We start from the raw sequence: 22,308 nt of genomic DNA on the forward strand, positions 1-22,308 counted from the left end.
GACCATGCAGTAAGTAACTGGGAAATAATTTGCAGGAAAGAAGAAAATACAGAGACAAATACCAGCCAAGACAGATATGTCAAGGACAAATTGGTTTCATGCTAATTGCATTTCCTTCTGTGATGGTAACAGGCCTTATGGGGAAAGTAGCAGTATATTTAATATCAAAATAACAAGGTTTCTGACGCCTCCCTGTGCCCCACAACACCTTCATCCCCATGGCCAGAATGACCCCTGGATCCCTCACCTGTGGCTTGGTGTCACCTGGGTTACCGTCCCATCTCTTGTGGTTTAAATTTTAGTAATAACCTGGGATTTTTTAGAGAATTTTTTTATGTGCAGAGCACATGGAAGTGTTAAGGACAAGGACTGCAATAGAAATAGAATTTCCAAGAGATCTTGAGGATTTGGAGGAAAGGGCTGAAAAATCAGATGTGATTCAGAAACAACAAGGCAGGCAGGGACAGCACACAGGCAATGGCTTCCAGTGCCAGAGGGCAGGGCTGGATGGGATCTTGGGAAGGAATTGCTGGCTGGGAGGGTGGGCAGGCCCTGGCACAGGGTGCCCAGAGCAGCTGTGGCTGTCCCTGGATCCCTGGCAGTGTCCACGGCCAGGCTGGACAGGGCTTGGAGCAGCCTGGAACAGTGGAAGGTGTCCCTGCCCATGGCAGGGGTAGAATGGGATGAGGTTTAAATCCCTCCCAGCCAAACCATCCTGGGATTCTTGGAATCCATGACACAGGGTTGCCCACCTGGACGGGAGTAATCAGGAGAAGTGGATGGGGAGCAGCTGTCTTGGAAGCAATTCCTTTGGCAGAACTGGATGACGACAAGCTGGGAGAGAGCCAGCAAGGCCACGGTGCTGCAGGAGAAGGCAGAGAGCTGTGGTGCCCTCCCCATTACAGCCTTTGGGGAACACGCTGTGTTTCCAGGCATTTCCAGAAAAATGAGGCTTAGTGAGAGAATGAGTTCTGGTAGGATACGTGCTCTCAAGTGCAGAAAGGGACTTTATGTTGTGGTTGTCGGGTGGACAAGGGGAAATGTAAAGATCTTTTCCTGTCACATGTTACAGCTTCCAGTACAAACCACTGAGCCACGCTGCTGAACATGCAATAAATAAATCAGTCGGAAACCTGGTTGCTTTTCTACCACGTTTCCTAAACCCATCTCAGACTGAAATTCAGCAAACCAAACCAATTTACCCAGGGCAAGAGGTCTATGGCAGACAGCAGCTCTGGAAACATAAAGAAAAAATAAAGCCTCATCTGAGGTTGTATCAGGTTAGGTAGTTTTAATTTTCTTTTTCCCCCAACTCTCTTCTAAAGCTGACTGTGAAAATTCCAGCTTACTGCTGTTTCAAAATCTTATGTTCAACAAGAATCTCTTGGTTTTGATATTAATTTGGTAGGAAATGGTGCAGAATATCATAATTAGGGCTGCTTGTGATGTTTGGGAAACATCTTTATGGGCACATTTTGTTCTGGCAGGTTACTTTCCAGATCACCTTTAATAAAAAATCAGCCACTGTTGCTTTTAAAGAATACTTTATTCTGAAACAAACAGCATATAGTGGTAACATTTTAATTAAGGATCCTGTTTTATTCTCACAGTGAAATTACCATTCTTTTGTTTCTAATTAAACAGTTCTAGCAAACTAACAAGTGACAAAATTGGTAACAATATTTGGGTATTGAAGAAAGGTGGGGTTTGGTTGGTGTTTTCGGGTTTTTTTTAATACCTCTATATTTAATTTTGAATCAAACGTCAGACTTTGCCCTTTCATTTTTCTTCAAACTATTTCCCCCAGATTCCCAATCATTCCTACAAAACTAAAAAAAAAAAAAGGTGAAAATGCACTTTTTTTTTTAATTACAAAATACCACAATTACACACTGTTAATATTTAGTGCTGTAATAGAAATTACGATGGCAAAAAGTGGCTTGCTGTTAGGAGGAGCTCTGTGAGTTCAAGTTGAGCCCTCAAGTTCTGACTTTGTGCTGATCTTTACTCTCCAAGGAATTCAGTTTTGGATATCAGCTTCACCCCACTTTCCGCATGAGGATTTCTCTTTCCAGCAGCCAGCACAGACAGTCTGCTGCCTTTCAAAGCAGCTGCAGCTTAAATTCATGGGCTGTGGGCAGCGGCTGTCCATAATCTCCCTTTCCTGGTTTCCTGCTGGAGAGCTGGTTCAGCACATCCTCTCCAAAATCCATCTCACCCAGAAGATGCTGCATCACAACAATTCTTGCCAGGAAGGGGCAATGGCAGGAAACTCGTTCTCACTGCATCCTGCAGCCCTGCCGAGGGTGGGTTCAGCTCAGTTCAGGCTGCCAAAGGTCTCCTCTGCAAAACAAACCCCGGGCTGCCAGTCCTGCACCTCCAGCCTGTTTGTAAAAGCACGAGGCTTGGCTGATGGAAACAAAGCGACATTTGCAGACACTGAATTCCAACACCTCTCCCTACAGCTGCTCAGCCTCACATTCCAGCGGTTGGGATGTACTGCTGAGTGTCCAAACCTGTGTTGTGGAGTCACAGAATCACAGAACGCTTTAGGTTGAAAGTGTGATAAATGTGATTCGTGCTAATTAAACTGTAACTGTATTAGCAAACTTGTATTTGGATCAATAGAAGACAATTGTTACAGAGTGAGGGGGGAGATGGGTGAGACAGGACAAAGGACATCTTCCAGATGTTGGGAGTTGAAGAAGGAGGTTGGAAGAGAATAGTAGAAGGATGTAGGTCTGACAAGCAGCATCTAGAAATAGAAAGTTTTGACCTTGAAATGGGCCAAAATGGGATGATTCCAGGCATGGGACACAATTAAAGTCTTGTTATGGAAAACATCTGCTCAGTCACATAGTGCACCTGCGCTACCTGCAGGTCACACCTCGGTCACTGATGAAGACGATGAGCCTTCATCGGAAATCAGACCCTCAAAAGGATGAGAGACCCCCTAAGCCATTAGTAGAGCATGTGCCATACACACAGTGACGGAGATTTTAGGAATGCAAACTAGGAGGAGTTTTCTAGAAACTTCTGTAACTTACAGTATATAAGTGGGGTTGTTAGCCTGGATGCTTTGGTACGTGAGGAATGGGAGCCACTCCCCGTATCCCCGGTCAGAGGGGGGCCCCTCCCCGGTCGGTTTTGCTTATGCTTTATACGAACCTCAATTATCCTAAATTACTTACTGCCAAATTTTGTATATTCTTAAATATATGCACTTTGATTGTTTCATCTCCAATACTTTAATTGTATTCATTTATAATTGTTACTATTGAAAATATGCTTCTACATTTAATCTTGTTTTTTCATAAATTGGAAATAAAGAATATCATTCATAACAAAAGGAACCTTAAATATCATTTGGTTCTATCCCTGCCATGGGCAGGGACACCTTCCACTACCCACTACTTGGAGCACTTGGGTGCTCCAAGCCCTGTCCAGCCTGGCCTTGGACACTGCCAGGGATCCAGGGGCAGCCACAGCTGCTCTGGGCACCCTGTGCCAGGGCCTGCCCACCCTCCCAGCCAGCAATTCCTTCCCAAGATCCCATCCAGCCCTGCCCTCTGGCACTGGAAGCCATTGCCTGTGTGCTGTCCCTGCCTGCCTTGTCCCCAGTCCCTCTGCAGCTCTCCTGGAGCCCCTTCAGGCCCTGGCAGGGGCTCTGAGCTCTCCCTGGAGCCTTCTCTTGTGCAGCTGAGCAGCCCCAGCTGTGCCAGGCTGGCTCCAGAGCAGAGGGGCTCCAGCCCTGCAGCATCTCCGTGGCCTCCTCTGGGCTGGCTCCAGCAGCTGCACGTCCTTGTGCTGTTGGAGCCCAGGGCTGGAGGCAGCTCTGCAGGTGGGCTCTCACCTGAGCACAGGGGCACAGGGGCACAATCCCCCCTGCCCTGCTGCCCACGCTGGGGGATCAATGCAGGGCATCGAGTCCCGTAGCCCAGCACAGATCAACATAATCCCACCTCTGATCCACATATTCCTGCTGCTCATGGAGCATGTGATTGAGAAGACTGGCTTCAGATAGACCAAAACAGACAGGCTGGGTGACGGGGAGATAGCTGTGGGTTAGCCATCCTGGAAGGCAAATCTGATGTAAACCTTTGTGCTGCAGTAAGAGCTTTTCACACGGCTTACTGTAACTTCGCTGCAAAGTTGAAAAAGTTTTCTGGGGGGGAAAAAAAAGGGCGAAAAAAAAATCACCAAAAAAACCTAAAACCGCGCCGAACTCCACAGAAATCGGCTTTAACATTTATTCCCGGCACTCCCCACCCCCTGCTTGGAAATGAGCCGGTTTGGCCACGGGGAAAGGAGTCCCGTGGGTGGGCAGGGCAGGGTAGGGCAGGGCCGGGACGGGGGTGGCCCCGCGGGGAAGCCGGAGCCGGTGCGGGGACACAGCGCCAGAGCTGCCTGCGCCCGACATGGACTGCGGAGTTATCACCTCCAAAACCGTGCTGCTGCTGCTGAGCCTCGCCTTCTGGGTACCGAGGGGCTGTCCCGGGCTCGGCAGGGGGACGGGGACTCTGGGACGGGGACTCTGGGACGGGGACTCTGGAAGAGTGACGGGGACTCTGGGAGGCGGACGGGGACTCTGGAAGAGGGACGGGGGACTCTGACAGGGGGACGGGGACTCTGGAAGAGGGACGGGGGACTCTGACAGAGGGACGGGGGGCTCTGGCAGGGGGAAACCCCCGCGATCCCCGCAGTGAGCCGGGCATTGCGCTTAGCTGTGCGCAGGTGACTCGTGCATTTCTGTAGGAACCCCTAAATACGTACTTCTAAAGAGCAAGGAGATTTAGGGGCTTAAGTTTCGAAGGAGAAAAAAAAAGTAAAAAAAGGGTCAGAGTTTGTTATTGCTTTTTTGTTTGTTTGTTGTTTTTCTTCGTGGCGTGTTTTTAATGTACACAGTTTTTTTCGTAGTGTTTTTAATTAGAGCAGCGTACAATCACGTTTTGTGATCGGAAGCAAATGGAGCCGCTCAGGGAGGGCGTTGTGCAAGGGCTCTGCTCTGTGTTTGCGGCGAGGACACTTTTTTGGGGGGGGGGAACTGCTGAGAACTTCGTTCCAGCAATGTCCTTGGCACAGTTACGGCTTTCCTAGTCGCTTCCGCGATAATTATTTACAAGCAAGTGAAAAAACGAGGGTGATCTGTACACTTTTTTTTACCCTAACCCGCGTTGTTTTGGGGGTGTCGGCATCGGGGGCTCGTGGCCGTGACAGCGGGGCCGGGGGTTCGTGCCTGTTCAGAAGGGCTGGGGATTATTCTGGTAACCAGAATTATTCTGATTATTCTGGCTCGGGCATTCCCCCTGCGTGGGGAAGTTTGGAAAACCCCCACCACTGCCATCCACCGCCCTGGGACTTGTGTGCTGCTGTCAGGGAAGGGTTCCGGTCAGACCTCTGGTGTGTGGGTGCCGTGGGTCGGGGGTTCACGGTTGCTTTGTAGCACCTGGGCGTTCTCCAGACGGGGTTTTGCCAGGGATGCCTCCGCCCTGCCGGCAACAGCCCTGGCTGGGGCTCAGCATGGCAGTGCCCCTTGCTCTCGGTGTAACAGGGGCTCTTCCTGAAGAGAAGAACCAGAGTTTTCCAGAGAGGTGCTATGTGAGGAGAGAAAAAATAAAGCAAAAGAAGGAATACTGCTGGAATTAATCCCTGGGGCCTCGTGGGGTGTGGTGCCGTTTTGTTAAAAGCTTGACTTGCTGCTGGCTGTGGTGAGGAGCTCATCCCCACCGTCCTGTGCCTGCTTTATGGAGGCCCAGCACAATTTTTTGCTGCTTGTTCTCCGTGTAACTCCTGAGCCACTGGCACAAATGGAGCTGCAGGCCAGGTCACTGCTGCACACCTGGTAACGTGATCTCACCGTGTCTGCTTGCTTTGTGGCGAATTTTTTTTTTTTTTTTTTTTTTTTTTTTTTTTTTTTTTTTTTTTTGAGAAATATTGCAGCATCCCATTGTTTGTATTTGGAAAGCCCCCGAGCCTCAGATCAGGTGTACCCCAGGTTAGCACCACTGCCTGGCTTTTTAAAAATGAAACAACAGCCTTATGTCCTCCTAGAAATGTCTCTGGTGCTTTTTCTTCTGCTGTAGAAGAACTCTCATCAAGACTGGTCATCTGCATCCATGAACTGTCAGTAACTTCTGCACGTCTATGGTCTCTGAATTTGGGGTGACCCAGACCAGCCCTTTGGGTTGTTTTTTATCCCAGTGAGAGCAGAGCAGCCCAGTACCTGTGGCATTTAGATGCTGCTGCCACCATTATGTGTGGTAATCACATTCCACCAGCAGAACTGCAGAACCTGGAATTCTGGTTTTGGGAGGGTGGAGATGGAGGAACTGATTCTTTTATGCTCCTTCAGAACATTTCCAACAGTTAGGGCTCTGTAAGTACAAGGCTCCAGATGATTGTGAAAACACAGGATTTACAAAGAACATTAGGGCCCTTCTCCAAGGAGTAATTTATGTCCAGACATTGCATGCTGCAGATCTTTCCCAGCTCAGAAGTGATTATAGAAAATAATTCACCACCTGTGTAGTCAGCAGATGGTGCAGATGTGGTTCTTTGACAGAAGTTGTTACTTAGGAATATCCTAAAAAGGCAAAAAATCTTCTTTTGGATTTCTGATCATTATCATGCAGAGTGAAGGAAGTCAGACCTTCCACAATGACAAATCGGGGCTTTCCAAACTAGGTGAAAAAACAGCTTTTCTCCTGAACACCAGGCTCAGCATCATATGTGCAGGTCATTCTGCGGGTGAGGGACCTATGCATAACTTCCCCCAAAAACTCAGTGATTAAAGATTATTTAATTACAGCGTTTCCACGGGTGGTGCTTCAGGCTGTGGGAGTTCTTCCCACCTCCTGTTCTGCTCTTTAGCACCTGGTAATTAGGTGCAAGTGCGTGGTTGTTTTGGTAGGTGAGTGTTGGCCTGCTCTAGGTGAAGACTGGGGATGCAGGTTTATCTCATGGGACCTGAAAGAGGGAGAGGAAAGGTTAGAGCAGACCGTGATGTTCTTGGCAGTGTCTCTTGAGGGGTCTGGGCTCAGGGGGATGTGACGATGCTCTTTTTGAAGGAGAGAGGTGAACTGCTGGGATTCACTTCCTGGTCCAAGGGAAGAAACTGAGAATCCTAAAATGAGATGGAAGCTTCGTGCTGTAGTATTTCTGTGTAATGTGCAGTAAACGCCTTCCCAGGTTGCTTTTAACCTCCAAGCATCCAGCACCTTGCTCCTGCCCGCCTTCAGCTTTGTTGTCACTGAACAGGTCTCTGCCTTCAGAGCGGGTTTAGCATCCACTGGTGGTCTTGGGGACTGGGAGTTGGACTTCCATCACCCTTGGGGTCCCCTCCAACTCAAGATACTCTGATTCATCACCAGAGGGCTACCTTAGGTGTTCCTGCCGTGAAAATCCTGTTTGCCCAGATTCCCCATTCACTTTTAAGCAGAGGTGGGCACTTCTCCAGCTTCCTTGCTTTATTTGCCCAACAGCAAGGAGAAACATAAGGACAAGTTGCTGCCTGTGGAGCTTTAGCAGGACCAGGGGATTTGAGAGAGCTGCATTTGATCTGCTGACAAGAAGTGCAGCCCCCTAACTGGGCAGGAATGCCTTCCATTAAACAGAGTTGCTGAAGGAATCACAATGTTGCTGTGGTTCATTTTAAATAATTTTTAGTAGTTTGGAGGTATAAACTTACGCACAAGAAAAATTCCTGCGTGTGTGAATGGTTTGATATCATTCATGCCAGTAATGAGTACTTTGGGAATGCTTACTCTGAAGCCTTAGTCAGAGATATCTGGATATTTTTAATGAACAATTTATAGAATACTTTTACAGAACAATGTATTGAATACTCTTAATGAACAATGTATTGAATAGCAAAGATTATCTTGAAGAAGGGAAGTGGAAGGTGGTAGGTTTTTTGGGAGCTGGGGTGATTTTTAAGGTCCTTTCCAACCCCTGCCATTCTGTGATTTTTAGCTCATTTCTCAATGGTGAGATTTGAGAAGCCACATGACACAGAGAGGTCACAGGATGGGGATGATGCCTGGGCACTTTGGTGTGGTCCTGTTGATGTGTTGAAAGAGTAAAGTTCTTCCTTGTTTTAAATTATTCTGCCCAAAATCAGGAAGCAGAACTGAACTGACTTTCAGGAAAATGGACTTTGCTGTACTGCACAATGGCGTCACAGGCTAAATTAAAATGAAGATGGTGGTGCTGTGTGGTCAGCACAGGGAAAGTGCTGGGGCTGTGATGCGGATTTGGAGGAACAACCTCAGCCAGACTGTCCCCAGCAGTCCCTGCAGCTGTGAAGGGACCCGCTGGATGGCTGGGCTGTGTACCCGTCCTGAAGGCACTTTAATCTCTTCAAAGGTCTCCCAGTGTGCAGGGGACCAAAACCAGAGGGCTGATATTGACAGGCTGGGAAGGTGGGGGTGATGAGCCTGGAGAGGAGGAAGTTGTGTGTGTGGAGACCATGTAGCAACCTTCCAGAATCTGACAGGGGCTACAAAAGGGGGATTCTTCATCAGGAGCTGTAGTAGTGGGAGAATGGCTTCACACGGAAAAGAGGAGAAATTTAGGGTAGATATTGGGCAGGAATTGCTCCTGTGAGGGTGGTGAAGCACAGGCATGGGTTGCCCAGACGAGCAGAAGTGTTCCAGACCAGGCTGAACAAGGTTTGGAGCAGCCTGGGACAGTGGGAGGTGTCCCTGCCCGTGGCAGGAGCTGGAGCTGGATGAGCTTTACAAGTCCTTCTAACCTGAACCATTCCGTATTTCTGTGATTCCATGTTGTGGAAGTGCGTGTGGTGATCACAACGGCTCAGGGGGTCCCATTCTGGTACCTCTTCAGCAAGATCTAGGATTAGCTCTGCTGTGATTTAGGTGCACCTTGGTGTCTGAGCTGGAACAGCTGATTGGGAAATTGGGGTGGTTCCGAAGGCAAATATTGAACTACAGGGTGTTTTGTGTCCAAACAGGCTGCTGAGATCCAAAATAGCCTGGCACTGGCTGATAAATCAATCCGTGCTCAGCTAAGTTACAGTCCCTGCAAGCTCGTGTCCTGCAGTCTGTTTATTTGAGGAGAATACGAGTGAAAATGGGGATTCTGACAAGTGAAAATAGGGGTTATGCTTTCTCCTCCTCCTGCTCCTGTTGCCTCTGTGATTGTGATTAGCACCCTAGCCCCAAGACAGGGGTTTAAGCATTACAAGTCGTAGGAATTGGGGCAGGATTCCTTGCTTTGCACTGCTGTACAGTGCCTCTGTGAGGACGTTCCACCATCGGTGCTTTGTAGGGTATGTGCTGGAATTTAGGGATGGGAAAATAACCTTGGAATTAGGCTTGGGGAATGGAAGAAGACGTGCTAAAAGAACTCTTAATGCAGATGTTTACTTAATATAGCTTGAAAACAAGTCAGAATCCTCTCTGTGTGGTTTTGCAACATGTAAAAACTGCAAGAAAATGCTGGTTTAGGTTTGGGGATTTTTTCTCCTGAAAGGAGAAACACAGGTTCTCAGAGGCTTTTGGCAGCTGCTCATTGTTTTTATTTGAGGAAGAAAAGGAAAAAGCAAGCGCTTCCCACCATACCCAGCAAACAGCCCTGAGGTGTTTTTTGAAGGCAGGCTGAAACATGCCCTGCAGTTGTACATCCCAGCTGAATATTTAGGTGTAACAGCCGAGTCTGCTGTGGCTCGGTGTAAGTTGGCTCAGAACAGTTGTCTGGGTTCTGTCCCACCTCTGTAGCTCATGTGAGGAAAGTGTGATTTCAAGGTTTTAGTTTGAGGGTAGCGACTGGCATGAGACTGGCAGGAATTCTCTCTTTGAGCTGCTGGTGCTGCAGGAATCAAGGGCAGCCTGGTAGGAGCTCACAGCTTTGGTACTTTTTGCTCAAATCCAAAGCCAACTTTCTGAGTTCAGTATTTTTTATTTTTTTATAAATCAGTGTTTTCACAACGTGAGGATCTGAGGGAACACAGCAAGTTTGTGTACTAACAGGAGACCCTATCCTGCCTCCAGCCCTGGGCTCCAACAGCACAAGGACGTGCAGCTGCTGGAGCCAGCCCAGAGGAGGCCACGGAGATGCTGCAGGGCTGGAGCCCCTCTGCTCTGGAGCCAGGCTGGCACAGCTGGGGCTGCTCAGCTGCACAAGAGAAGGCTCCAGGGAGAGCTCAGAGCCCCTGCCAGGGCCTGAAGGGGCTCCAGGAGAGCTGCAGAGGGACTGGGGACAAGGCAGGCAGGGACAGCACACAGGCAATGGCTTCCAGTGCCAGAGGGCAGGGCTGGATGGGATCTTGGGAAGGAATTGCTGGCTGGGAGGGTGGGCAGGCCCTGGCACAGGGTGCCCAGAGCAGCTGTGGCTGTCCCTGTGACTGTCCTTGCCCAGATGATGCTGTTGGTAGTGCCAGTGACAGGACCAGCGAGCACAACCTGAGGCACAGGATGGTCCCTTGAACACCAGAAACCTTTGTCACTGTGAGAGTGACCAAGCACTGTCACACGGTGTCCTGGGTGAGACCAGACAACACAGATGTGGCAATACCTGATTTATCATTTAGAGAAATTAATATCATAGGAAAAGGTAACTGAAGCCAGGAGGTCCCTTCCAGCTGGCAAAGTTTTAAATCCAGGATGGGAAAAGGGAGTGAAAATTGTGCGTGTGGGATGGGCGGTGCTCAGCTGGCGTTACTCTCATTGCTGGGAGAAACCAGCTTTGCCTCGGGACAAGGGAGACCCTCAGCGCTGGGAAGTGCCTGGTCCAAGAGGAGTTTTAAACTGGTTAAAATGAGGATAAAGTGAGGAAAGTTTCTCAGAAGTGCTCAGTGCCTTTCAGTGACTTTGTTTTCCCCTAAAGCCACTAGAAAACCTGATGTCTCCCTGAAAATGGAGCAATGCAGCCGCCAGGGAGGACTTGAAACTCTGGTAGTGGATGGGAAGAATAAATCCTATAGTACAATAAATCAGCAAGTGAGCCAGATAGTGATTCCCTTTGCCATGCAAGCTGGCTGTTGGGTAATAAAATACATTATTTATGGGGGAAATGTGCAAAACCTTTCGAGCAGAAGATTTACCCGTAAAGGTAAATCAAGAACACTTCTTGTACACAGAAAAAAAGCCAAAAAACAAACAAAGACGTGGAGTGTGTTTTGTGTTAAGGAGAGAATGGGCAGCTGTAACTGAGACCAGCGTAGGTTGATTCTGGATATGAGAGGCATGTGGGCAGCACAGTAGTAATAAGTGTAATTGGCAAAGTAATAATTGAAGGTGACATATCCCATTCTGTCTGCTGAAACTGCTGAAAAGGTGATAGCATCCCAGTGAAGACAGGTCTTGAATGGGAAGGCAAAACACCAGCATCAGGTGTTGCACTGGGTGAGGAGCCCTGACTGTGCAGAGGTGCTGGTGAAAAAAGTGGGATTTGAGCCTTAAAATTAACTCAGGCAACTCTGTGAGCTGACTGTGCGAAGATGCTGGTGGAAAAAGCAGGATTTGAGCCCTAAAATTAACACAGGCAGCACTGTGAGCTGACTCTCTAACGATGAATTAGGTGGCAGTGGTTCAGAAAAGGTTTGTGTGGATATTCATGGTTCTTCCAGTTTGTATTTGCAGTACTTTGGTGTTGAAGACAATCGCTCTTACTGTGTCACAAAAAGGAGTACTATTTATCTTACCTGTCTTTGCACATAAAAAGTCAATGATACAGGACAAAGTCCAGCCAGCCTGAGTTTAGTGCTTTGGTGGATATTACTGCTGGCCCTGGGAAAGTCCCACTGGACAAAGGACAAATGTCTTTAAGTTTCATAGCCTTGTTTTTTTTACTGTACAGAGGCTGCATCTTGCTGGGCACATGGCATGAATTCAAAATTCACCCTGTTCTTAAGATTCTCCTTTTAACGCTACAGCTTTGTTACTGTGTATTTTTAATTGTCCAGCCTTTTAAAAAGAAAGTCTCCTACCAGTTTATAGTAACAGACGAGTCATAGAACCAACACTCTGAAATGAGAGGATGCTGGGAGAAACCTTTTTAAAAAGTACCCTAAATCCTCCAACCAGCAGACACTGCCTTTTAACATCATAGTTGGTAGTTTGGCTCCTTTGCTGTACCTTATCTGGGTTTGGCAGGGGACAAAGAAGCCTGTGCTGATAACTGTGAATGTACAGTGATCTCTGTTCTCGGCCACCATGTAAGGTTGGCCTGTGAAAACAGAGAAGTAAAGGTGGAAAAGCACCTGTTCTGCCTCACTGATAGAAGAAGAAAGATATATATATATATATAAAATTTGCATGTATTTCACAGCAGTGGTATAGAGGAAGCTTTAAGCAGCCTCTTCTATGTCTGTGATTAGGTGGCATGAATATTTGCATGGCTATAAGCCTCCTGAAAAGGGTAGGGGCTTACTGTCATCAGCATATAAAAACATGGAACACAAAGTAAGAGGCTTGTTGTATTTTTAAAAATACATTAAATTAGTGTTTTCCAGCAGCTGTCCTGTTCTTTATCAGTGAGGCAGTCCAGGCTTCTGTTCCATGGGCAGGATTGAATATTCACGGTGCTGTGTGTGTGCTACGTGACTGAGTCCCCCCTTTTTTGTGTTTGTACTCTGTGCACCTGCTTCCCTGGCTCAGCTAAGCGTGCAAGTCCTGGGTCAGCCCAGGCCCTGCCCAAACCTCAGCCTGGGAAAATCTGGTGACTGTCACAGCTCACCTTTCTTCTCGCTCAGCCCCAAGGAGTTCACTTTTCATGCTCAGATAGTTCTTGTGCTTTCTGTCAAGGGCGTGGGATATGAAAATCAAGCGATTCTGTTGTTAGGTCCTTGAAGGGTGTGAGCTGTGGTGGGTGAGGCAGCAGCTCTGTCGCCCAGCTGTGAAAAGGGGTTTTCTTGCAAAATTTCCGTTTGCCTCATCTCGTCATCTTGTCTCAAGGAAGTCGTCAACGTAGTAAAGAAACAGCAGCAGTTTCCTGGAGCCCTGGTGAAGTCAGCTGGGGCTGCGTGGGGAGGACAGGGTCAGCTGTGGGTGTTGTGCTGGCTGTTGGTGGCCCAGGGGAGGTGGTTCTCCTGTACCCGCCTTGAGTTCACTCTCTGGCTGCCCCTGCCAGGGTTTGTGCCCTGCATGCGGAACATCCAGACCTGGCTGCAAGTAAGCTGCCAAGCAGGAGAGTGACAAAAAGTGTGAAGGACAACTGCTGTTTGCAGCGTGAATTTCTTGGTGTAATCCTGGCATCCGGGTGTACAATTTAAGTGGGTTTGAGAAGGTGGCTGACTGATCGTGCAAAAGGAGGTATTTGGTCTGTTCCTCCTCAAAAGTAATCGCTCAAATTGGTCTTTGTGTTTGTGAGATTGTTTTTTTTCTTGACATCCAACAGAAACCTCATCAGACATACTTTGAGATCCATCTTTTGCAATGCAAAAGACTTGTACTTCTAGAGAAGTACATCCTAGTACATCTTCACCTTAGATCTAGGAATGGCTGTAGGGTTTGTGATCTTGGGGTGAAAAAATCCCTCCACTGGCTTTTGAATTTGCCTTAAATTCTGGAAAAGCTTAAGGGAAGAGTTTTGATTTAAGTTCTGAAATATTTTTCATCTTTGCTTTCAAAACTTGTCTCTGGAACTCAGCTATAAAAATGAGGGAAGACATCATTAGCTGTGATGCCTTCTGAGTGACCCTGCTCTTCAGGCTTCAGGATTCTTCCCACTGAATTAAAAATCATGGGTGAAGTTGTGGCATTATCTGTGGGGAAAAATGCCATCTTCATTTAAGTCTTTTCCCAAAGACTTCTGGTTTTGCCTCATTACACTTCCTTTTTCTGCTTGGAAGCAGAAGTTTGGAAATTTTAATAGGCTTCTTGTCTGTTCGTGTTTTGTCTCTGACTAGAAACAAGGCAGTCCTGAATATTGCAATAAAACCCACTGTGAAAGTCCTTTATATTTAAGGTCCTTGAACTTAACACTAGACCTTCTGGCTTTGTCTTGCCATCATGGAGCTTTGCTGATCCTGGCTTTAGGAGCCTTCTGTGAACTGGCTTCATTATTTTTTTTTTTTCTTAATTTGTGGCAGTCTTTTACCTGCAGCAAGGTTTTCCTTAGCTCCCCACAGCTGGTTGGTCTTCAGCATGTCCTGTGCTGCTTCCTTGGTATTGTGTGTTGAGCAGACTGGAAATGGGTGGGAAATGAAGTATGGATGAGAAGTGAAGGATATTTCTCCACCGTGGTGGAGGGGGACTTAGGACAAGACACTGGAGTGACAGGACAAGGGGAATGACTTCCCACTGCTGGAGGGCAGGGTGAGACGGGATATTGGGAAGGGATCGTTCCCTCTGATGGTGCTGAGGCCCTGGCATAGCTCTGGTTGCCTCTCCGTGGCTGTCCTTGCCCAGATGATGCTGTTCCAGAGCAGAGAATAGGTGAACAGACACATGCACCCAGCCTTCCAGGCCAGAAATGCTGGAGATGCTTTTTGAGTCCTGGCCCTTCATTCCTTCTGTGCAACTGAAGGCAAAGGAGGATGGAGGTGATGTGTCCCCACCTCCACCTTTACTGCTGCTGCCATTCCAAGGACTCTTCCCATCCCACTTTCAATTCAGGAACAGAGTGTTGGAGGAGGTGAGGTTGCTCCTCCTCCACACCTGATTCCTGTGAAGTGAGAAGGCAGTGGTGCCCTTTGAGATAAATCCTTTCCTTTGAGGGGAAGGGAAAGGATTCTGCCTTCTCACTTCTGCCCTTTGAGATGCACAAAGGTCTGATCCTTTCCCCTGCATCCCTAAAAAGGATCATCCTACGCCTGCAATCAGGGAAATAGGAAATAGATTTTCTTCAGTGAGAGGAAAAATGAAAGGAAGCTTTAGGAACCACTTTAATCGTTAGCATATCTGAAATCCCAGGGCGTGTGGAGAAGAAAAACAAATAACCTGTTGAGAATTGATGATCATTTTCCTGATAACCCACTTTGTAGAGGAGCTGCTGTATCTGAGCCCCAGTGCAGCAGGATCTTGCAGGGCAGGGGAAAAATGTCTGATTTCATCACTTGGTGCATCTGTCCCCAGTAATTCTGGGGTACAGACAGCATCCAGGAATGTGAGATTATGGGATGGGAGCTGTCTGAAACAAAGGAGGTTCCTGCACTTGGAGGTAATTGAAGGGCAGGCAGCAGACCTGGCTGGAGGGGAAAGAGCCAAACAAGGTAAAGGAATTAGCAAGTCCTAGCTCCAGCATGAGAAGTGTTTGATTTAATTAAAACGTACAGTGCTGGGGAAGTAACAAACTGCTCCAAGGCTGTGTGATGAAATCCTGCTGTGACCTGTTGAAAACAAACCAGCTGGTTTCCCTTAAGTTTCCAGAAGGTGAATATGGAGGGTGCTTCATTTTCCTTGTGCTGTAGGGCTACAGAGCGTGGATGAGCCATCCTGACTCTTCAGAGAATTTTTTTGTGCCATCAGTGAGGCTTGGCAGGGCATGGCTGAGTCTTTTGGTGTTTTTTCCAGGGCTGTACCCAGTCCAGTGGGTAAAAGTCTTTGGTCTCCAGGACAACTGCTACTGGTGGACTCTACCTTGGCCTCAATCAGCAAAAAAGTCCTTCTGGGAGAGAGATTATTTTAGAGGTTGCAGAAATCTTTTTCCTCCAGGAAAAGGAGGGAGCCTGTTTTACTGAGACTAGGTACATTTGTGCCTGCCTAAGTGGTTAATGTTGTTGTGAGAGTGTGAAGTATGAGGTTTTTTCTCAAACCAAAAACAACAACAACAACAAAAAAGCCACAAACCAGCAGCTCACTGTGGTGGTCTGATTCCTGCAAACACAGATTTGGGTGGGATGTAGTCGACCCAGGGTAGGCAGTGTGAGCTTGGCATTCTGCAGAGACACTGATGCAGGCCTGCAGACTCCAGCCTTTCAGCTCAGCTCCAGTGGTGCCTTATTAGCAGGAAGTGAATTTTGTCTTCTCTGTGTTCAGGTTTGGATGTGCAGCTGGATTAGGTAACAGTTTCAGATGCAGCATTTATTTCACCTAGTTCCTTGCACACTGTAGCCATTATTTCTAAATTCACTTCTAGAAAACAACCCATGATTAGTTTCCAGGACAGAGGCTTGATAAGTAACGACTAATCACTTTTCCTTATTGCATTTCAGGCGGCAGCTGCAGGCCTCAGCTACGTCGGGGCGTATGTCATCAACACCTACAAGAGCTACGACAACTTTCTGCAGGACAAGTACGCCCTGCTGCCGGCCGTGATCATCATTTGCGTGGCCGTGGTGATGTTCATCATCGGGCTGATCGGCTGCTGCGCCACCTTCCGCGAGTCCCGGGTCGGCCTGGGGCTGGTGAGTGTGTGGCCGGCTGCCTCCTCCTGCCAGGGAGGGCGCTGGGCTGGGCCTCGGGAGGGCAAACGGAGCGAAAGGTGGTGGTGGTGGTGGTGGTACACGCTGCTGAAGTGCTGCTTGTTCGAGTCACCCACGGCTGAGATGCTCTGATTGGCCTCAGCTGGCTCGGTGAGGATGAGTGCGGGAAGCAGCCGGTTTTGAGGAGTGGGGAAGGAACAGGAGGAAATAGGAGTTTTTAAGCAAGCAAACCAGATGTGTATCAGTTTTTATGCTGACTTAAGTCCTCTGAGTGCTGAAAGCATACCTTGACTGCTCATAGAACTACTTTTAAAAATCCAGAAAGGTTCACTCAGGGTAACTCCATGCCCTGAAGGCAGTGTGAGCCCAGCAAGCAGAGCAGTGTACTAACTCAGCTGCTGGTTTATCAGTGTGCTCTCCCCTTTGACATCCACCTTTTCTGAAGTGTTCCATGGGCTCGTCACACAGCTCATGTCATGGCAGTGTTCAGGAGCAGGCACAGAGCCTGTGGAGCCACAGTAATCCCCAAAAGGTTTGGGATGGAAAGAACCTTAAATCTCATGCAGTTCCAACCCCTTTTCCATGGGCAGCGACAGCTTCCAGAGACCAAACAATGCAACCAGGTTGTTCCAAACCCTGTCCAACCTGGCCTTGAACAATTTCAGGGGTGAAGCAGCCACAGCTTTTTCTTATTTTCTGGGAACTGTTTTGATTGGAAAGGCAATAATGATGACTTACTGCTGTAAATTAATATGAAGTGTATTGTGCAGCTGAATTCAAGTACTGTGGGACTCCCTCTTACTGTCTCTCTTTTTATTTTCAGTTCTTGGCCATTATCCTGGTTATCTTCATTGCAGAAGTGTCTGCTTTTGTCCTGGGATTTGTATACAGAGAAAAGGTAAACCAAGAATTAGCATCTCTGTCCCAACATAAAAGTAAAGAATATATCTCATATTGTTTGATCATTCCAATTTATCTGGGGTTTTTTTTTTACTTCATCCCCTGTCCTGCAACCTCAGAGCAAATGGGAATGGAGATGTCTTTGTCAGGAACATGGTGAATATTTGAAGTACCTGGCAGATACCACAAGTCTCTGAGTTGGATTAAACAGTTTTTGATGCTCCCAAAGAAGGGCTTTTCCATCAAGGATGGCAAGTTCTGGTTCTACCCAGGAACGTGATTCTGGCTCAGTGCCACCTGAATTTTGCCTAAAACATTGCTTGATTTTTCTTATTTTCCCTTCAACTCATTTGGGATACAGATCGTTTGCAGTTTCCACCAGATAAAATTTACAGCTCTCCCATTAAAACCATCTGCATTGTTTTTCTCCGTCTAAACAGGTAAAAACTGATGTGCAAGGTACAATGCGCTCAGTGTTTGAGAAGTATGATGGCAAAAACCCAGAGTCTACAGTTGTGGATTACTTGCAAGAACAGGTAAGAAAATATTTAAGCTTTGTTTGGAAAAGAATATTTGGTCCTAAACAAGAAATTTAGGCTGGGAAAGGAGGGGAGAGGATGAGTGGGAAAGTGTCCTGGAACGTGGCTCATATGTGGTTGTTATGAGTGACATTTGCATCTGAGCAAATAAGTACATGTGAATAACTGCTGCTGAGAACACTGCACCATAAAATTGCAAGATGATGAAAGACTCTACCCTGCAACTTGTCACCTTCCTACTGGAGCTTTCACAAAGAATAAAGAAGGATGTAATAATGTGTGAAGGGGATTGATTTATTACTCCTATGAATGTTTTCCGGAATCACTGCTGCTTGTAAATCTGCTGCAAACTAGTGGCAGCTCTGGCCTATTATGCCTAAGAGGGGTTTAACTCAACATGAGCATTCATCTAGATGAACATTAAATATATATATAATGTAACTAGTAATACATATGTATAATCTGGTAACACTTACGTTACAGTTATGTAACAGTAACTGGTGCGTAACTGTCCTGTCTTTGGTAGCTTCACTGCTGTGGGGTTAAGAACTACAGTGACTGGACGACTACCCAGTGGTTTAATTCCACTGGGAACAACAGTGTCCCCCTGAGCTGCTGCCAGCAAGAGGCCAAGAACTGCACAGGGCATCTGGATCAGCCGCAGGAGCTCAACAGACGGGTGAGGATGAGGGACTTGGTTTCGCAGCTGGGCCGTGTTCCTTTTCAGCCAGGTGGAACCGTGGAGAGAAGCACGCCAGGAAGAGTTTAGGGGTGTGCCATAGCTGTAGCTGTTAAAACAGATCTGGAGCAGGGGAGCAGACTCATCTGGGATTGATCAGGCCAAATCTGGAGGAGGATGGTGCTCCCAGGGCTGGAGCCCCTCTGCTCTGGAGCCAGCCTGGCACAGCTGGGGCTGCTCACCTGCACAAGAGAAGGCTCCAGGGAGAGCTCAGAGCCCCTGCCAGGGCCTGAAGGTTGCCTGTAAGGAAGATGAAGTCAATCATTTTAGCAGGGTCTGTTGCAACAGGACAAGGGGTAATGGTTTTAAGCCAGAAGATGATCAATGTCATCAGATATGAGGGTGAGGAGGCCCTGGCACTGGGTGCCCAGAGCAGCTGTGGCTGCTTGTGAATCCCTGGAAGTGTCCAAGGCCAGGCTGGACAGGGCTTGGAGGACCCTGGAATAGTGGAAGGTGTCCCTGCCCATGGCAGGGAGTGGAATTGGATGAGCTCTCAAGTCCCTTCCAACCCAAATCATTCTGTGATTCTCTTAACTCCATACCAGGTTCTCCAGTCTGGAGCATAAGGCCCTAAGTTGACTTTTATAGATACCTTTGATGGCCTTCCAGCTCTGAGTTTTGGCCGCTTGTTTAAGTGGCATGAGCTAGAGGAAATTCAGTTGCAGCAGATGTCATTAAACTGCAGTTTGTCAGTGCCTCTCCTCGTGCAGGAGGAAATAAGTCAATAGGTCTGGAAGATAAGAATGGAGTTCCTCAGATCTTACTAGGCCTTACTAAGCCCTGCTTCCTTGGGAGAGCTGGGGGGAAAATAATAAAAACTTCCAGCTGGATGAACACCTTTTAACGTGTTTTCACCTCTCTCTTTCATGGCAGGGCTGTGCACAGGAGCTGGAGTCTGGGCTGCAGAACGTTATCAGCTATGCCATGCTTGTAATCCTGGGGTTTGCCATCGTAAAGGTAAACGTTCCTGTTTCTTCCATCATAGAAAATGCTACTGTTTGCTCTTGGGATCTCAGGCCATTATCATCTTCACTGTCCTAATAGCCTACAGTTTTCCTCTGTCTCTGAAGGAGACTGAGTACCATGTTCCTCACTTGTGTTTTTCCAACTCTTGTCTGTTTAATCTCCCTAACAATGATGGGAGGGATTCAAGAGATAGTAGGGGATTTGGGATGGAAATTCAATGCAGAATCCATTTTATATAGAGTCACAGAATCCCAGGATGGTTTGGGTGGGAAGGGTGTGGACACACACATTTAGAGAGCTGGGGAATTACGGCTTGGAAATCCTTTCCAGGCCTGGATTTCTCCTGTCTCTCAGCTCCATTCCCAGGCTGACAAGCTGACTGCAGCTTCAGTTAGGGAAGAAGTCTCCCAGGGTGAGAACATGGTGAAAAACAGAGTGGAATTCATAATAAAGATTAACCCCTGGTGTCTTTCCCGTGGGATCCATCCTGAGGTGCTGTCCCAAGGATGTTTTTCCCAGTTGTCCAATGAACTACTGTCCTGTCCTAGCTGCACATAACACACTTTAAATACGGGCTGTCTGTACAATAAATTGGCCTTTTTTCCCCAAAAGAGTTCCGTGTGTGTTGCTGCCCTTTCTCTCTCTTTGCAGCGCAGTAACCACAGAAGGGAACCTTAAAACTCATCCCATTCCACCCCCTGCCATGGGCAGGGACACCTTCCACTGTCCCAGGCTGCTCCAAGCCCTGTCCAGCCTGGCCTTGGACACTGCCAGGGACTCAGGGGCAGCCACAGCTGCTCTGGGCACCCTGTGCCAGGGCCTGCCCACCCTCCCAGCCAGCAATTCCTTCCCAAGATCCCATCCAGCCCTGCCCTCTGGCAGTGGGAAGCCATTCCTGTGACACCTTGTCCAAAGGCATGCTTAAATATTTTTTATAATATTTTTTAAACATTTTATCCCAGAACAATTTTAGCCTTCCACTGTAATTTTCCCCACGGCAAGATAGCTAGTAATTACTGTGAATGTATTAATGAATGGGACAAACCAGAGAGGAAACACTCAAGCCAGAACTGTTACTGGGAACTGGTGTGCAAAAATAACACTTTCTGTAGATGTATTTTTAAACGAGTTTTTTTAATATGATGAAGTCATTCGCTGTGTGGGTGTTTTGTCTGACGGCTGAAACAGAAATACAGCAGGACTAAGTCTCTTGTGCACTCCCTCTTTTCCAGTTCTTCGGCATGCTGAGCATCTGCGTGCTTACTTGCAAGAAGGAAGAAAGTGGATATCAGCCTCTTTACTCAGGGGTGTTTGCTTAATAAACTGAAAAGAACAATCTTGCTTGCCGATGATGAGACTGACTTGTGATCATACCACAGCTTTCCGAAACATTATTCTAAGTTTGGACCTGTGACTACAGGTGGCGCCGCAGGCTCCAGAAAGAAACTTTGTTCTGACCTTCTTTCCTCTGCCCCGAAAACACGCGGCAGAAACTTTATCTTTTAATCAATAAAGTGCTGGAGGCCACAGGAGGGGCTTCAGTTGTCCGCACAAACCTCAGATCATTCCTGTTATGTGGTTTAGACAACAAAAGAAACTCTTGAATGCCAGGTTTAAGCTCTTCATAGGCATGGGGATTTGTAGTATGTTTTTTCTGTATCTGATTGTGCAGTTTCAGGGGTTCCCCCCCCTTTCTAATGTCATATGCTGTAATTCTGTTTACTGCAGAGGTTGTTACTGCAAGACAACCCCATGTCTAAAGTCTAGAACAAGAATTTGTGTGATTTGGAGAAGTTAGCAAACATGAAAAAAACCCAGGTTTTGAGCTTTTGGGTTCAGAACTCTCTCTTTGGTTTGTTTTTAATCTCTTAATTGCTGACATTAAAAATTCCTTATGAAGCAGGGCTTTTGAACATATTCTTTCTCCTTTTTCTGTGGTTTCCCTGGGGGAATTAGTACCACGTTTCCGCCTTGACTGCACTTCTCCACTAAGATGTTAAAAAGATGTATTGTACAAAGCAATTTCAATATCCTGCTGTAGCGCTGCTTTTGCACATTTTCTGTTCTCCTTAATTCTGCTGGACACAGTCCTTGGATTTCATTCCTGTTTTAACACAGTCCTTCTTTAACTCGTTTGTCTGTTAATCTGTTTATAAGCTCTTCAGGATTTTGGGGATAGAGAACAGAGGGAACTGTGAGCTTTTATGTATCAGGGAGTTGTGGAAAAGCAACAGAGATTGTGCTGATTCCTTCCTTGGAATGATAAGCAGCCTGTCCTTAACAAAATAAACCTTTATATTTCTAGCTAATTAGAAAAAAAAAAATAGCTTGGGATCAGTATAAACTGTTTAATTATCTCCATCCCTGCCCCAAGAGAAAAAAGAAAGCGATGGGTGATGATAGGAGACACACCAGCATGAGCATGTATAGGTTGAAAACTGAGTTTTTATTGAGGGCTTTGTCTTCTGTTAAATGCTGAAATAAAGTGAATTTATACAACCAAGTAATAAATGGTGTGGCGATTGTTGGTCCATGCTGTCACAATTCCCTGGAGAGAGTAAAGTCCTCAGGGGTGGAACCAGAGAGGGCGTCTGGCGGCGCTGCCTCAGAGTGATCCCGCCCGGCTCCCCTCAGCGATCCTGCCTTCCCTTCCCGCTGGATTCCGCCATCCCGGCTCCCCTCAGCGATCCTGCCTCCCCTTCCCGCTGGATTCCGCCACCCCGGCTCCCCTCAGCGATCCTGCCTCCCCTTCCCGCTGCGTTCCGCCATCCCGGCTCCCCTCAGCGATCCTGCCTTCCCTTCCCGCTGTATTCCGCCATCCCGGCTCCCCTCAGCGATCC

The 22,308-nt window shown here is 47.4% G+C and overlaps 1 protein-coding gene across 1 annotated transcript; it reads left to right on the top strand.

The window, feature by feature from the left end:
• Nucleotides 1-4,330: 4,330 nt before the first annotated feature.
• On the top strand, nucleotides 4,331-21,979 carry LOC106865056 (tetraspanin-36-like). Its single transcript, XM_014894904.2, has 7 exons — nucleotides 4,331-4,478; nucleotides 16,115-16,306; nucleotides 17,148-17,222; nucleotides 17,665-17,760; nucleotides 18,290-18,442; nucleotides 19,376-19,459; nucleotides 20,701-21,979. Exons 1-7 carry the CDS (start codon nucleotides 4,419-4,421, stop codon nucleotides 20,785-20,787), a joined length of 747 nt encoding a protein of 248 aa, XP_014750390.1. The 5' UTR covers nucleotides 4,331-4,418; the 3' UTR covers nucleotides 20,788-21,979.
• The last annotated feature ends 329 nt before the right edge of the window (nucleotides 21,980-22,308 follow it).

This window comes from Sturnus vulgaris, chromosome Z, assembly GCF_052056855.1.
Source record: "Sturnus vulgaris isolate bStuVul1 chromosome Z, bStuVul1.hap1, whole genome shotgun sequence".
Taxonomy (NCBI): Eukaryota; Metazoa; Chordata; class Aves; order Passeriformes; family Sturnidae; genus Sturnus; species Sturnus vulgaris.

What these genes read in the sequence shown, in the direction of transcription:
- LOC106865056 (XM_014894904.2), top strand. Translation starts at nt 4,419, where the DNA reads ATGGACTGCGGAGTTATCACCTCCAAAACCGTGCTGCTGCTGCTGAGC. An exon ending in GATTTGTATACAGAGAAAAG is followed by an intron (nt 17,223 to 17,664) that starts GTAAACCAAGAA and finishes CCGTCTAAACAG; the next exon opens with GTAAAAACTGATGTGCAAGG. An exon ending in TGGATTACTTGCAAGAACAG is followed by an intron (nt 17,761 to 18,289) that starts GTAAGAAAATAT and finishes TGTCTTTGGTAG; the next exon opens with CTTCACTGCTGTGGGGTTAA.